This window comes from Camelina sativa, chromosome 2, assembly GCF_030686135.1.
Source record: "Camelina sativa cultivar CO46 ecotype springtype chromosome 2, ASM3068613v1".
NCBI classification, from domain to species: Eukaryota; Viridiplantae; Streptophyta; class Magnoliopsida; order Brassicales; family Brassicaceae; genus Camelina; species Camelina sativa.
In genome coordinates this window covers 19253430-19266217 of record NC_141881.1, presented here as the reverse complement: position 1 = coordinate 19266217, position 12788 = coordinate 19253430, and the positions used below count along the sequence as shown (strand labels likewise).

At 37.8% G+C, this 12788-nt stretch overlaps 2 protein-coding genes and 1 long non-coding RNA gene across 4 annotated transcripts; 2 read left to right on the top strand and 1 right to left on the bottom strand.

Moving 5' to 3' along the window:
* Nucleotides 1-2127: 2127 nt before the first annotated feature.
* On the top strand, nt 2128-2899 carry LOC104752525 (glutathione S-transferase T3-like). The gene is made up of 2 exons (XM_010474691.2): nt 2128-2152; nt 2247-2899. The coding sequence occupies exons 1-2, from the start codon at nt 2128-2130 to the stop codon at nt 2897-2899; spliced, it is 678 nt and encodes a 225-aa protein (XP_010472993.2).
* Nucleotides 2900-4857: 1958 nt separating this feature from the next.
* On the bottom strand, nt 4858-6375 carry LOC104725605 (uncharacterized). Of its 2 annotated transcripts, none has more exons than XR_015580674.1 (3): nt 6115-6375; nt 5702-6023; nt 4858-4993 (listed from the first exon to the last, which is right to left on the bottom strand). It is a non-coding gene; the product is annotated as an uncharacterized LOC104725605 (long non-coding RNA). The 2 variants fall into 2 exon arrangements; XR_757941.3 differs by lacking the exon at nt 4858-4993 and adding an exon at nt 5023-5421.
* Nucleotides 6376-7597: 1222 nt separating this feature from the next.
* LOC104752518 (chaperone protein ClpC1, chloroplastic-like) lies at nt 7598-12670 on the top strand. Its single transcript, XM_087485843.1, has 10 exons — nt 7598-7839; nt 8441-9020; nt 9226-9341; nt 9450-9569; nt 9662-9847; nt 10336-10551; nt 10651-10868; nt 10957-11032; nt 11114-11203; nt 11295-12670. Exons 2-10 carry the CDS (start codon nt 8447-8449, stop codon nt 12486-12488), a joined length of 2790 nt encoding a protein of 929 aa, XP_087341969.1. The 5' UTR covers nt 7598-7839; nt 8441-8446; the 3' UTR covers nt 12489-12670.
* The last annotated feature ends 118 nt before the right edge of the window (nt 12671-12788 follow it).

Sequence of the window (12788 nt, the reverse complement as noted above, 5' to 3'; positions counted from 1 at the left end):
TTTGGCAATTTTACTCAAGCTCATTTTTTTTATGGATTGTATATATGGGTAAAAGCTTTTTCCTTCAAGGGGGGTCTTTTTGGTCTCTGAAAGAATCTAACGTAAGCTTGGAAGTTGGAACATTAATAAAAAATTTATAAATAAAAGAGCAAGGAAAGGATCAAATAACCAAAAAAAAATTTTTCGTAAAAGTGTAAGCTTAGGAATAAAGGACTATTAAAGATTAAACATTTCATATATCAGATGTGTTATCTGGTTGTTTGGCAGTTTACACTTGGTTGATCTTTTAGAAGAGTACAATATGAGGCCATCTTTATAGGCATATCAGATGGGATGTTCTTGGATTTTTTTTATTTGGAAAAAATTAGAAAGTGGGCTTAGATCACAAAAACTGATCTTATTTGAGAACTGTTTTTGTGTTGTTCTTGTGTGACGTGTTCACTTTTAATTGGAAAGATATTTTTGGTTGGTCGAGAGATTTTTCTCGTTTCATCTTTTTCGGTATTGTCGACCTAGGGTTATTTTTGTTCTCTTCCAAACGGCGAAACGGCGATTTCAATTTCTTCTCTTTGATATTGTGCCGATCTCATCCCCTCTGTCTCCTCGTCTAAGCCCACTTTCTCCGCTGTCTCCTCTGTCTCCTCGGTAATCTCCTCGTCTCCTCTGTCTCCGTCGTATCGCCAAGCTCCTCGTCTCCACTGTCTCCGCTGTCTTGCCAAGCTCCTCAGCTCCTCTACAAGAGATCTCCTCGTCTCCTCTGTCTCGGCTGGCTCGCAAATCTCATCTCTGGCGAACAAAGGCAAAGGTAATCTCATCTCCTTGGTTTCATCGATGTTTCATCGATTTAGGGTATTGAAATCTTTGAATTAGGTTTTGAGTGTCGTGTGTTGGTTGAGTCAATTTTGAGTGTCGTGTGTTGTTTGAGTCAATTTCGATTATGCTTTAGCCTTTGAATTAGAGTATAATGTTGTGTCTTTGAATTAGAGTCAATTTTGAGTGTCGTGTGTTGTTTGAGTGAAACCTTGTGAGTGTCATGTGTTGATTGAGTCAATTTTGATTATGCTTTAGCCTTTGAATTAGAGTATAATGTCGCGTCTTTGAATTAGAGATTATTTTGAGTGTCGTGTGTTGTTTGAGTCAAACCTTGTGAGTCCATTTCGATTATGTTTGAGTCAATTTACAGTGATGAACATTAATCGATTTTGCTTGTTTGTTTATGAGGCTTGTAGGTGAGGTTATACATGGGAAATTAAATTGGATATCCATCATCAAACCTGCATCATCAAACGATAGTAATCACAAGGTAAGTGTATATTGACAGTTTTGTGATTGTTGCTTGTTTGATTAGGTTTAATTCTTGTAATTGGATATCCATCAACAAACTTTAAAACTTGGATGATTTGAGTGTTGTTTTTGTTTAGGTAGTAGTGTAACTTTTAAAACTTTTGAAACTGAGTTATATATGAAAGCTTTGAAACTTGGATGATTTGAGTGGTGTTGTGGTTTAGTAAGTAGTGTAAGTGTTGTGTGATTGCTTGTTTATCTCAGATGTTTTAAAGTTAGTAGTGTAAGTGTTGTGTGATTGGTTGTTTATCTCAGATGTTTTAAAGTTAGTAGTGTAAGTGTTGAGTGATTGAGGCTTGAGTCTTAAAACGTTTAAAACTTTAGTCTTGAGTCTTAAAGTTAGATGTGTAAGTGTTGTGTGATTGAATCTTGAGTCTTAAAACTTTTAAAACTTTAGTCTTAAAACTTTGAAAACCTAATTGAAAATTTTAAAACCTTTAAAACTTTAAAAACTTTAAAAACTTTTAAAAAAACACTCAATGACCTTTATTTACTTTGGATTTGACTGAAGTAGGTAATGGTTATTTAGAAATTAAAGGCTCTAACAACAAAAAACTTTTGATTTAATGATCCTCTTACCTTCTCTATATTACATCCATCGTGTTTACTTCTTTCTTCCAATCTCTAATAAGCTTCTTCCTTGTATAAGACCTTTCTAATAAGCTTCTTCCTTGTATAAGACCTTTCTAATAAGCTTCTTCCTTGTTTAAGACCTTTCGAATAAGCTTATTCCTTCTTTAAGACCTTTCGAGTAAGCTTCTTCCTTCTTTAAGTCTGATTGCTATGGCATCAAACAATACTCCTAACAGTCAGTCTCAATCCTATTTTAGCCTTCTTAACTTCCTATATGACAGCTTTGCTCCCAATGTAAACACTGATTCGTCTCAAATCCCTGCTTTTAGTTCGCAAACTAGTTCACAACCGACCTCAACCTCCTAGTCAATCAGAAGAGACAGCAGAACAGCGTAGGGAGAGAGGGTTATGGTCTTCACAAGATGACTTAGTCCTGATAAGTGCCTGGTTAAACACATCGAAGGATGCAGTAGTTGGGAATAGCCAAAAGGCAGGGTCCTTTTGGATCCGTATAGGATACTATTACGAAACAAGTAGTCATGTATGTGGTGGTGCTGAGCCTAGGCGTCCTCACCATTGTAGACAAAGATGGCAAAAAATCAGTAAGGAAGTGAGCAGGTTCTGTGGAGCTTTTGCAGAGGCAGAGGGTGAGAAAGCTAGTGGCATGAACGATGTAGACGTTTTACAAAATGCTCACCAAATCTACACGAAGCTGTACAAGAAGAAGTTTGCTTTGGAGTATGCTTGGACTGTGCTACGCTTTGAACAGAAATGGGCAAACCTGGAGACTATGAACCCCACTCCAAAGACAACCAGTTCGAACAAAAGGAAAGCTGATGATGCTGCTGGATCGACAAGTTTTGTCGTTGGTGAGCACGAGAGCAGACCTCCGGGCATAAAGGCAACAAAAAAACTAAGGAACAAAGGCAAAGATAAGGCTACACCATCTGCAGAGTTTAGTCACATGTGGGAGATAAAATAGAAGGATTTGGAGGGCATGAAACAACTCCAAAAGATGTCCATTCTTGATACTCTCATTGCCAAGAATGAAACCCTAGACGAAGATGAAAAAGCGCTTATACCTCTAAGAAGACAAGTTCCTGTTGAAACCCTAGACGAATAATACCTCTAAGAAGACAAGTTCCTGTTGAACGCGAGCAAGGTCAGCAAGGATCTTGTGCTTGCCGCCACCGAGAGAAACAGCGTCCTGCTCGTAAGCCGGCGTTTCCTCCATCGACCGATGTATCTAAGCAGTGTAATCACCGATAATCACCGATTCGCATCGCAGATCTGACACCACAAGCCGAGAAAGTATTCAGTCCGTACAAGTTTGAATTTTCGTTGTCGTCGTCGCCGAGAAAAAGAAAGAATCTGTACCACCGTAGATATCCCCACCACAAGCATGTCAATAACTCTGTCTTATTTCCATGTTGACTTAACTCAAAGCAATTCATCAAAACTGAAATTAAGATACGAGTATAAGTCCCCTAGTACGTGACACTACAAATGAATTTTGGAAGATCATGACATACTTCATGTTTTTTATAATTGTGTAAAAGAAAGGCATATATCAATATTGCTGATTTGATGGAAGCAATTTGCCAATCAGCCGATTAAAATGATGCAAAAACATTATTAACCAACAAAATGTCGTATAATTCAATTCAGAACTTTTATACTAGGACCCCAGTTTTTGGGCAATTGATAAAATAGCACAATTTTAAGTTTCTCTTCCACAATTAGCACATGTTTTCAAATGTTCCAAAACTAGCACAAATTTATATATCTTTAATTTTGTAAAAAAAACTAAATTATTAATAAAATAGAGTTTATATCGTTTATTCTCTGCCTCCACTGACACGATTCATCCTTTACCCAGATCTCAATCTGAACACCACCTATGAATTCATCACTGGACACGAAGAGCGACACAAAGTATATGAGTTCTTCTCCGGCGCAATCGAATCGAGACAGCTCTGCGTTTGAGCAGCTAGATATCGAGAGAGGCGTTAGCGTTCCCTTTCGAAAGATCACTGTATGATTGCTTATGTTGGTTTCTAGTTCGATTTTACACAATATTTTCAGCCAATTCATTTGTCTAATCTCTCTCTCTCTCTCTCTCTCTCTCTCTCTCTCTCTCTCTCTCCCTCTCTCTTGCAATTTGTTGAATTCACTTATTTGAGCTGGTTAGACTTGCTTATCGTCTTGTATCCTATGCAGCTTCTTAGTCCCGACGTTTACGAATCAGCTACTCTGTTTGTTGCATATGATTCCAGAATCATGGTATGCTTATATTCTCACTGTTTACACTGTCATTGATTATCACTGAATTTTGAAATTCTTCTAAGAATGGAATGTTTTTGTTTTCTTAGTTCGCAGTCCAAAGCAGGGAAGAAGATCCTTATAGTTGAGGAACTTGAGCGGGAGAAGAAGAAGAAGAAGGAAGAGAAGGTTTGACTTCTGATTTATTTTTTCTTTATTGTGGTTGAGATTGTGTTTAGTCAAGGGAGTGCTTAGATTGTGTTCAAAGGTAACTGAGAATCTGTGGGATTTGACTCATACCAGGAGGTTCATTAGGAGGATCATCAACTGTTGCAGCAAGAAAATGTAGGATGTCTCTTGGTAGTGATAATGGTGAAATTCAGGAAGGATTACACGCAATTTAGGAAGGATTCTTAGAACTTCATGATGACCTTCACAACAAGTTTAGATTTCAGGATGACTTTCATAAAAAATCTGGATATGGGTAAACACTAGGGTAACGCAAAAATGATACCATTACCCTTAACTAATGAAATTTTCTTTCTATGTTTTACAATTTTTTTTAGTAATGCTGAGTTTTTATGATGAACTTTTCTATGTTTTATGAATTCAAATTTATTTTCATAAAGTCATTATTCATAGATGGTTCGTTGATAGCATGTAGAGTACCTTCTCCTCTTTTTGTAACTTGGAAAACCAACAACATCTATCATTACTACGACACGTTTTAACTTTTGTTCATAACTGAGTTATATTACACTATTTTTATGCACAACAAAAAGTTTAGGAAGGATATCTCGCATTTCAGTAAGACCTGCATAAAAATAAAATAAAACATCATGCTGAATATTCATGTTTGCTACCTTTATTGTAAAACACATATATATGCACAAAATCAAATCATTATACATCACTACTAATGGAGTAATATGTGATACAATAAAGCAAAAAACATATACAGAGATTAAAAACTTATTTAACAAAAATTGAGGAAGGATTATGTAGCTTTTAGAAAGGCATTTTTGAATTTTAGGAAGGTCCTCCATAATGACATGAACTCAAACTTCCACTCAAGTGCCTATTTTCTCATCTTCATCATCAACTCTCTACTTTGTTCTAAAAAAAAAAAAGGACTTGAGCATAGATGATGCAAGCACATCCTTTTAACAAAGTAGGTATAGCTTCTCTTTGTATGTATGTGGGAAACATAAAACTCAATATCCTCCATTCACTTATTGTTGCCTAAAGAGTAAGTCAATCATCAGCTTCAATATCACTTTATAAGTGGATAAACAAACAAAATTTGAAATACTTTATTAGTGGTTAAGTCATTATCATCTTCTCACACAAAACTATAATACCTACTACTATGTTATCTTTCTTTATTAGAACACTACGTTTCCCATTCTTAATGTCAAGCTTCCAATTATTTCACAATTCTCAATCAATCGAACATATATGAAAGCAAAACAAGCATCAACATATGGAATCATTCCAGGTTTTGTAACATAAACAAATATACCTCCAACATCAATGACTAGTCCAACATCACCAATAGGCATCAACAAATACTCTTTCCCAGTTGTGTGATTGATAAGAATACTATCACCTTCCCCAACTCATGTTTCGCAACATCCCCTGTTCTACACTCATCACCTGTAACCAAAATTTCTGAAAAAGAATCTAGCGTAAGATTTAACCACCACTGCTTTAGCTCCATCAGCATCAAGACAAACCGGAACGTGTTCACGAGAGGATCCGCATCTGAAGTTTTCACCGTCGATGATGATCAAATACTTGGTCTTCATCTCACCCCAAATGAACGAATCGCTCCTTGTAAGCAGCTGGGAGACCAACTAATTAATTCAAAATTCAAAATTGAGACAAGTAGTAATCAGATTGGATTGGATCGAGAGTTTGGTTGGAAACTCATACAAAGTTCATATGTGTGATTGCCAATTGAATCACCATCGTTGTTGTCTTTGTAAGGAGCACTGTCGGGTCGAGATACATTGATGGCCTTAGAATGGTCATTGTTGTCGATCTCGATCTACTAACTCGGCAGACTAGAACTCACCAGTGACGATGGAGCCGTCGGAGGTTTCAAAGATATTAGAGATTGGAGTCATGGGAGCGCTCACCAGAGATGATGGAGCACAACGACAAATACTGTCGAGTTAAACAATGATTTTTCCTGAATATTAAATTAAATACTCAATATTTAAAAATGTTAGATTTGGAACAATTAATTATGCGTGCTATTTTTAGGAAAAAAACTTAAAGTTGTGCTATCGGTATTTTTCTTAAAATAATATAGAGTAGGAATATTTTGTTCGGACATAATTTTTTTTTTCCACTGGAAACAAATATTATAGGATAGATTTTTCTATGGCTAGACAATTTTAATATAGTTGTGTTTTTTTTTTAATCTTTTTAAGTAAATGTCTTAATGCGACAATATAATTTTAGCCTCATTTCTACATATTTTTCTTTAGTGATTTCATTCATCAAAAAGGATTTTACAAAGTCGGCTTCTCAAATAATCGACAAGCGACCGATACATGATGCAAGTAATCTATAGAGGATTAGAGGACACAAATTAGGATGTTTTTGTTTTGTTTTATTCATTCACGCGAATGCTCTCTAGGATAAAAAGTCACCTTTCCTTTATAATAATGTTCAAAGTCCATTACCTAAGATGGAAATGTCTTACTTTATATAACGCCTAAGTGTTTTTATTTTGGTCTATAAACAGAAGATATTTCCCACACAGAGAAAAAAATAAGAGGTTGAACAAGTACCATGTCACGCTCTCGTCTTGGAAGAAATGAGAGGTCGGAGTAACACAAGTGTGCCTAAGTGGCAACGTCTAAGATTTATTATCAGAAAGATTCCTCAGCGATAAGTAATCAAAATTGAAGAAAAACAAAAAAAAAAAAAAAAACAAAAATTGGTCTCGTACACGGAACCTCTTAACACCAACATATTGACCATTGAGTCCTCTGTCCACAAAAATAGCGAAAGACCAATATTCGCAATTTCGCATGGTACAAGCGTCATTTCGTACTTAAGCCACTCATAGAGCGTCACGTGCCAGAATCTTAGACTCTCTATATCGAACGGTGGTGGGGGTGGTCAAGTTTCTTTTCGCTATTCAAAAATTGGTTTAGTTCTGTAAACCGATAAGGAACACATGTTTTAATTCAACCGAATAAAATTGAAACATACGCATTTTGTTCATGAATAGAACAACTTCCATCCATCCACTAATGTTAAGAAAATTTATTATAAACTGGTAAAATACCGAGCTAAACTATTTAATTACGGGTCGGTTAATAGACTACGTAAACCGAATGGTTAAGTAAGTCGGTTAACCTCGTATGATATTTTTTTTAAGCTGAGCGTGGAAGAATTAATAGCGTGTACGATGGTGCACCGAACAAGTGTTGTAGACTCGCACCGTATAAAGAAAAAAAGAAAAAAAAAAAGAATCGGACCGGAGAGAGATAAGGGAGGGTGAAAAGCAAAGAAAAAAAAATCAAGCACACAACACCATATCCATCTGTTTTTTTTTTTCCATTTCTCTCTCTCTCCTTCTTCTTCTTCTTCGTTCTTCGACCTTTCTCATTTTGATCCTGTGTTACGCTTCAATCGAGCTCGGTGAGTGTTTACTTTCTTTACTTAATCTCTGTAATCGAATTCTTTTCTTTCAGAGTAGTTCTTGTGTCGGTTCTTGAAGCTGTATTTGTTGGAAAAAGCTAGGGTTTTGTGTTTTACTTGTTTGTGTGTTTTAGTTCGAATTTGTGCGATTTATGAGGTTCCAGATCGTGAATTTCGTGGAGGTTTTGCTTTTTGTTTGTAAAAAAAAGTCAATTCCATTTTGTTCATTTCTGTGTAGTGTTTCGCTTTGTCTCCGTCTTCTTTAGTAGCTTTCTTTTGATCGGAACTAAGTTGAATTTTTTAATTTTCTGAGCTTACTTGTGTTTGGGAGCTCACTTATCTTTAATTTTATCATCTTTTTTGTTAATCGGGAGCTCACTTATCTTGAGCTTATCCAATTCAAGCTTATCTTGTTCAGCTTCACAAGTGATGGGTTCACTTTGCTTTTCGATTTAATTGTTTGTCAATCCTTTGTATTTTGTCTGAATTGTTCCATTGAAGTCTTGAGCTTCATTTGGTAACAGTTTTATGAGTGTAGCTGTTTCTTCAGGTTGTGTGATTGGATTGTTTACTAACCCGCCTTTTTTTATTGTTGATGTAGGAAGTCATGGCTATGGCCACAAGGGTGCTGGCTCAATCTACTCCACCTTCTTTAGCCTGTTACCAGAGGAATGTCCCCTCACGTGGTTCTGGTAGATCGAGAAGATCGGTGAAAATGATGTGTAGTCAGCTACAAGTGTCTGGCTCAAGAATGCAAGGGTTTATGGGATTACGTGGGAGCAATGCCTTAGACACTCTTGGAAGTACCCGTCAAGATTTCCATTCCAAGGTGCGGCAGTCTATGAATGTGCCCAAGGGGAAAGCCAGCCGGTGTACCGTCAAAGCAATGTTTGAAAGATTTACTGAGAAGGCTATCAAAGTTATTATGCTTGCTCAGGAGGAAGCTAGAAGACTTGGCCACAATTTTGTGGGAACCGAACAAATTCTTCTTGGTCTCATTGGTGAAGGTACTGGTATTGCTGCTAAAGTTTTGAAATCCATGGGGATTAACTTAAAAGATGCACGTGTGGAGGTTGAGAAGATTATTGGAAGGGGCAGTGGCTTTGTTGCTGTTGAGATCCCATTCACTCCTCGTGCCAAGCGTGTTCTTGAACTCTCACTAGAGGAAGCTCGCCAACTTGGTAAGTTGTTAACACTCTGGAGTCTCTATGTGGATTGATTGCGAAGTGTATTATTATCCACTGTGTTGATTGTGTATAGTTAAGTATTATTTTCCCGGCTTAGTGAAGAGTGGGGCATAGAATATTTTATTTATACTTTAGATACCTTTCTCATCTTGTTTTTTGTCCAGCTTCCCTTGTGTTAATTACTTGTGTTGAATATCAGGTCACAATTACATTGGATCGGAGCACCTTCTGCTTGGGTTGCTACGTGAAGGTGAAGGTGTTGCAGCTAGAGTCCTTGAGAATTTAGGTGCTGATCCTAGTAATATTCGCACTCAGGTAAAGCAGTCATCTTATTTAATAAACTGATAGTTTCAAGTTTTGTTTTTTATATGTTTTTGAAATTTATATTTAAAAAAATCTAACTTAATTGAATTGGATGGCTAGGTGATACGCATGGTGGGTGAGAACAATGAGGTAACTGCTAACGTTGGGGGAGGAAGCAGTAACAATAAGATGCCAACCCTTGAAGAGTACGGGACAAACTTGACGAAACTGGCTGAGGAGGTAGTTATTTGTTAACCTGAACGTATGAGATTCTCTTGAAGAGGCAAAGATCAATTGAGACTTAAAATCATAATCTTTTGTTTTGACCTCAGGGTAAATTGGACCCAGTTGTTGGAAGGCAGCCGCAAATAGAACGTGTGGTGCAAATTCTTGGCAGGAGAACCAAGAACAACCCTTGTCTTATTGGAGAACCTGGTGTTGGTAAGACAGCTATTGCTGAAGGACTTGCGCAACGTATTGCGAGTGGAGATGTTCCTGAAACCATTGAAGGGAAGAAGGTAAGCAAGCATGATGTTTGTTTGTTCTCAGTCTTGTTGAAAAGTTTGCGATTTATATAAATCAATGGTTATGAGTCAGTATGAGATCCAGTCTTATATAGTTGACTATAATTTTCCGTTTACTGCATACTGGTTCATTATGCGCACATTTCATGAGTTACACAGTCCAATTTTCTGGGTTAGTTGTGATTCTTTCCATGCCAAAAGGGTCAAAACAACATGATTTTGCCGCAAAAGTTGTGAACGAAAGAATTTATGTAGAGGCTGTATCTAGTGAATAATATGCTACATGTGCATTCTGGTTTGTGTAGACTAACTTTCTGGCACTTGTTTTTGTGAGAAAATATCCATGCTGATTTGTTTTTCTTACCCTAATGATATGAAAAATGTACTTGAGAGCTTAGAGTCACCCTTAATTCCCTGTGATCATGCTGGGTAATGCAACAGTGATCTGATGGTTCTTGCGTTTTCTTTTTGTTTGACTTCAGGTTATAACACTTGACATGGGTCTTCTAGTTGCTGGAACAAAATATCGTGGAGAGTTTGAAGAGAGACTAAAAAAGCTTATGGAGGAAATTAGACAGAGCGACGAGATAATCTTATTTATCGATGAAGTGCATACTTTGATTGGAGCTGGAGCAGCGGAAGGTGCTATTGATGCAGCTAACATTTTGAAACCAGCTCTCGCTAGAGGTGAATTGCAGGTAAATTATTATTTTTGGTCCGTTTTACTTTTACATGACAATTCTCTGTAGTTTTTGTAATTTATCATCGTTATTTTAACTATTGTGTAATCATGACAGTGCATCGGAGCGACAACATTAGATGAATACAGAAAGCACATTGAGAAAGACCCTGCGTTGGAAAGAAGATTCCAGCCGGTGAAAGTACCTGAACCTACCGTGGATGAAACTATTCAAATCCTTAAGGGTCTGCGAGAGCGATATGAAATTCACCACAAGCTTCGTTACACTGACGATTCTTTAGTAGCAGCTGCTCAGCTGTCATACCAGTATATAAGGTGGCTGTTTTCGCATATTACTTATTTGTTAAAGTTTATGCAAGGGTGTCATTAGTATTACTTACATCTGACTCTCCTTTGATTCCAGTGATCGTTTCCTTCCTGACAAGGCAATTGACTTGATCGATGAAGCTGGTTCTCGGGTTCGACTTCGTCATGCACAGGTGTGGTGGAATCACATGCTAAGTGTCTGTTAGTTACCATTTTCAATGTTTGATCATTGTTTAACATAATTGTTTATGAAGGTTCCGGAGGAAGCTAGGGAGCTTGAGAAGGAGCTTAGGCAGATAACAAAGGAGAAGAATGAAGCTGTCCGTGGCCAAGACTTTGAGAAGGTACATATCGTTTGTTTTATTCATTATATAATGTTTCTTTGTCAATTTAGGGGACAATAAGATGTCTTATGAGATGTAAATTTCGTTTCAGGCTGGGACACTTCGGGATAGAGAAATTGAACTTAGAGCTGAGGTATCTGCTATCCAAGCAAAAGGAAAGGAGATGAGCAAAGCAGAGAGTGAGACCGGTGAGGAAGGTCCTATGGTCACGGAGTCAGACATCCAACACATTGTATCTTCATGGACTGGTATTCCCGTAGAGAAAGTATCAACCGACGAGTCTGATCGCCTTCTCAAGATGGAAGAAACCCTCCACAAACGTATCATAGGCCAAGACGAAGCTGTCAAAGCCATAAGCCGAGCCATTCGCCGTGCACGTGTTGGACTCAAGAACCCTAACCGTCCAATCGCTAGTTTCATATTCTCTGGTCCAACCGGTGTTGGGAAATCCGAGCTTGCTAAAGCTTTGGCAGCTTACTACTTTGGTTCTGAAGAAGCCATGATTCGTCTAGATATGAGTGAGTTCATGGAGAGGCACACTGTCTCCAAACTCATCGGTTCACCTCCTGGATACGTCGGATACACTGAAGGAGGTCAGCTAACAGAAGCGGTTAGACGTCGCCCTTACACAGTCGTTCTGTTCGACGAGATCGAGAAAGCCCATCCAGATGTTTTCAACATGATGCTTCAAATCCTTGAAGATGGTAGACTAACAGACAGCAAAGGAAGAACAGTGGACTTCAAAAACACACTACTCATCATGACATCGAACGTTGGAAGCAGCGTGATCGAGAAAGGAGGAAGACGTATCGGGTTCGACTTAGACTACGACGAGAAAGACAGCAGTTACAACAGAATTAAGAGCCTTGTAACAGAGGAGCTGAAGCAGTACTTCAGACCAGAGTTCCTGAACAGGCTAGACGAGATGATTGTGTTCAGACAGCTAACAAAACTGGAAGTGAAAGAAATTGCTGACATCCTGTTGAAGGAAGTGTTCGAGAGACTGAAGAAGAAAGAGATTGAGCTTCAGGTGACTGAGAGGTTCAAAGAGAGAGTAGTAGACGAAGGTTACAACCCTAGCTATGGAGCGAGACCGTTGAGAAGAGCCATCATGAGGCTGTTAGAGGATAGCATGGCAGAGAAAATGCTAGCGAGAGAGATCAAAGAAGGAGACTCAGTGATTGTGGACGTTGACGCTGAAGGTACCGTAACTGTGCTGAATGGTGGAAGTGGAACTCCCACTACATCCTTGGAGGAGCAGGAAGATTCTCTCCCCGTTGCTTGAATAAAAATGGCAAAAGTGCGTTTCTCTTCTTTTGCTTTGGCCCCTAAATGAATTATGGCAAGAGAATTTGGGAGGGGCTTTCTTAATATACATTTTCTAAATATATAAAAAAAATGTAATGTATAGATGACATTGTGTAGCTTCTTTTTCAATGCTTTTTAAGGACTTTTCTTTGGTTCCAAGAGGAGCGTTTATATTGTGTTTCAAACTCCAAAGAGTGTTTAGGATTAAGTTGGAAACAAAGAATTACCTATGGTATCGGTCAAACCCTAACAAGGCCATGAAGACCTAAGAGAAATG

Coding starts and splice junctions, on each gene's coding strand:
- LOC104752525 (XM_010474691.2), top strand. CDS start 2,128: ATGGCATCAAACAATACTCCTAACA. Junction 2,153..2,246: donor ATCAAACAATACTCCTAACA/GTCAGTCTCAAT, acceptor CCCTGCTTTTAG/TTCGCAAACTAGTTCACAAC.
- LOC104752518 (XM_087485843.1), top strand. CDS start 8,447: ATGGCTATGGCCACAAGGGTGCTGGCTCAATCTACTCCACCTTCTTTA. Junction 9,021..9,225: donor AGAGGAAGCTCGCCAACTTG/GTAAGTTGTTAA, acceptor GTTGAATATCAG/GTCACAATTACATTGGATCG. Junction 10,869..10,956: donor CTGTCATACCAGTATATAAG/GTGGCTGTTTTC, acceptor CTTTGATTCCAG/TGATCGTTTCCTTCCTGACA.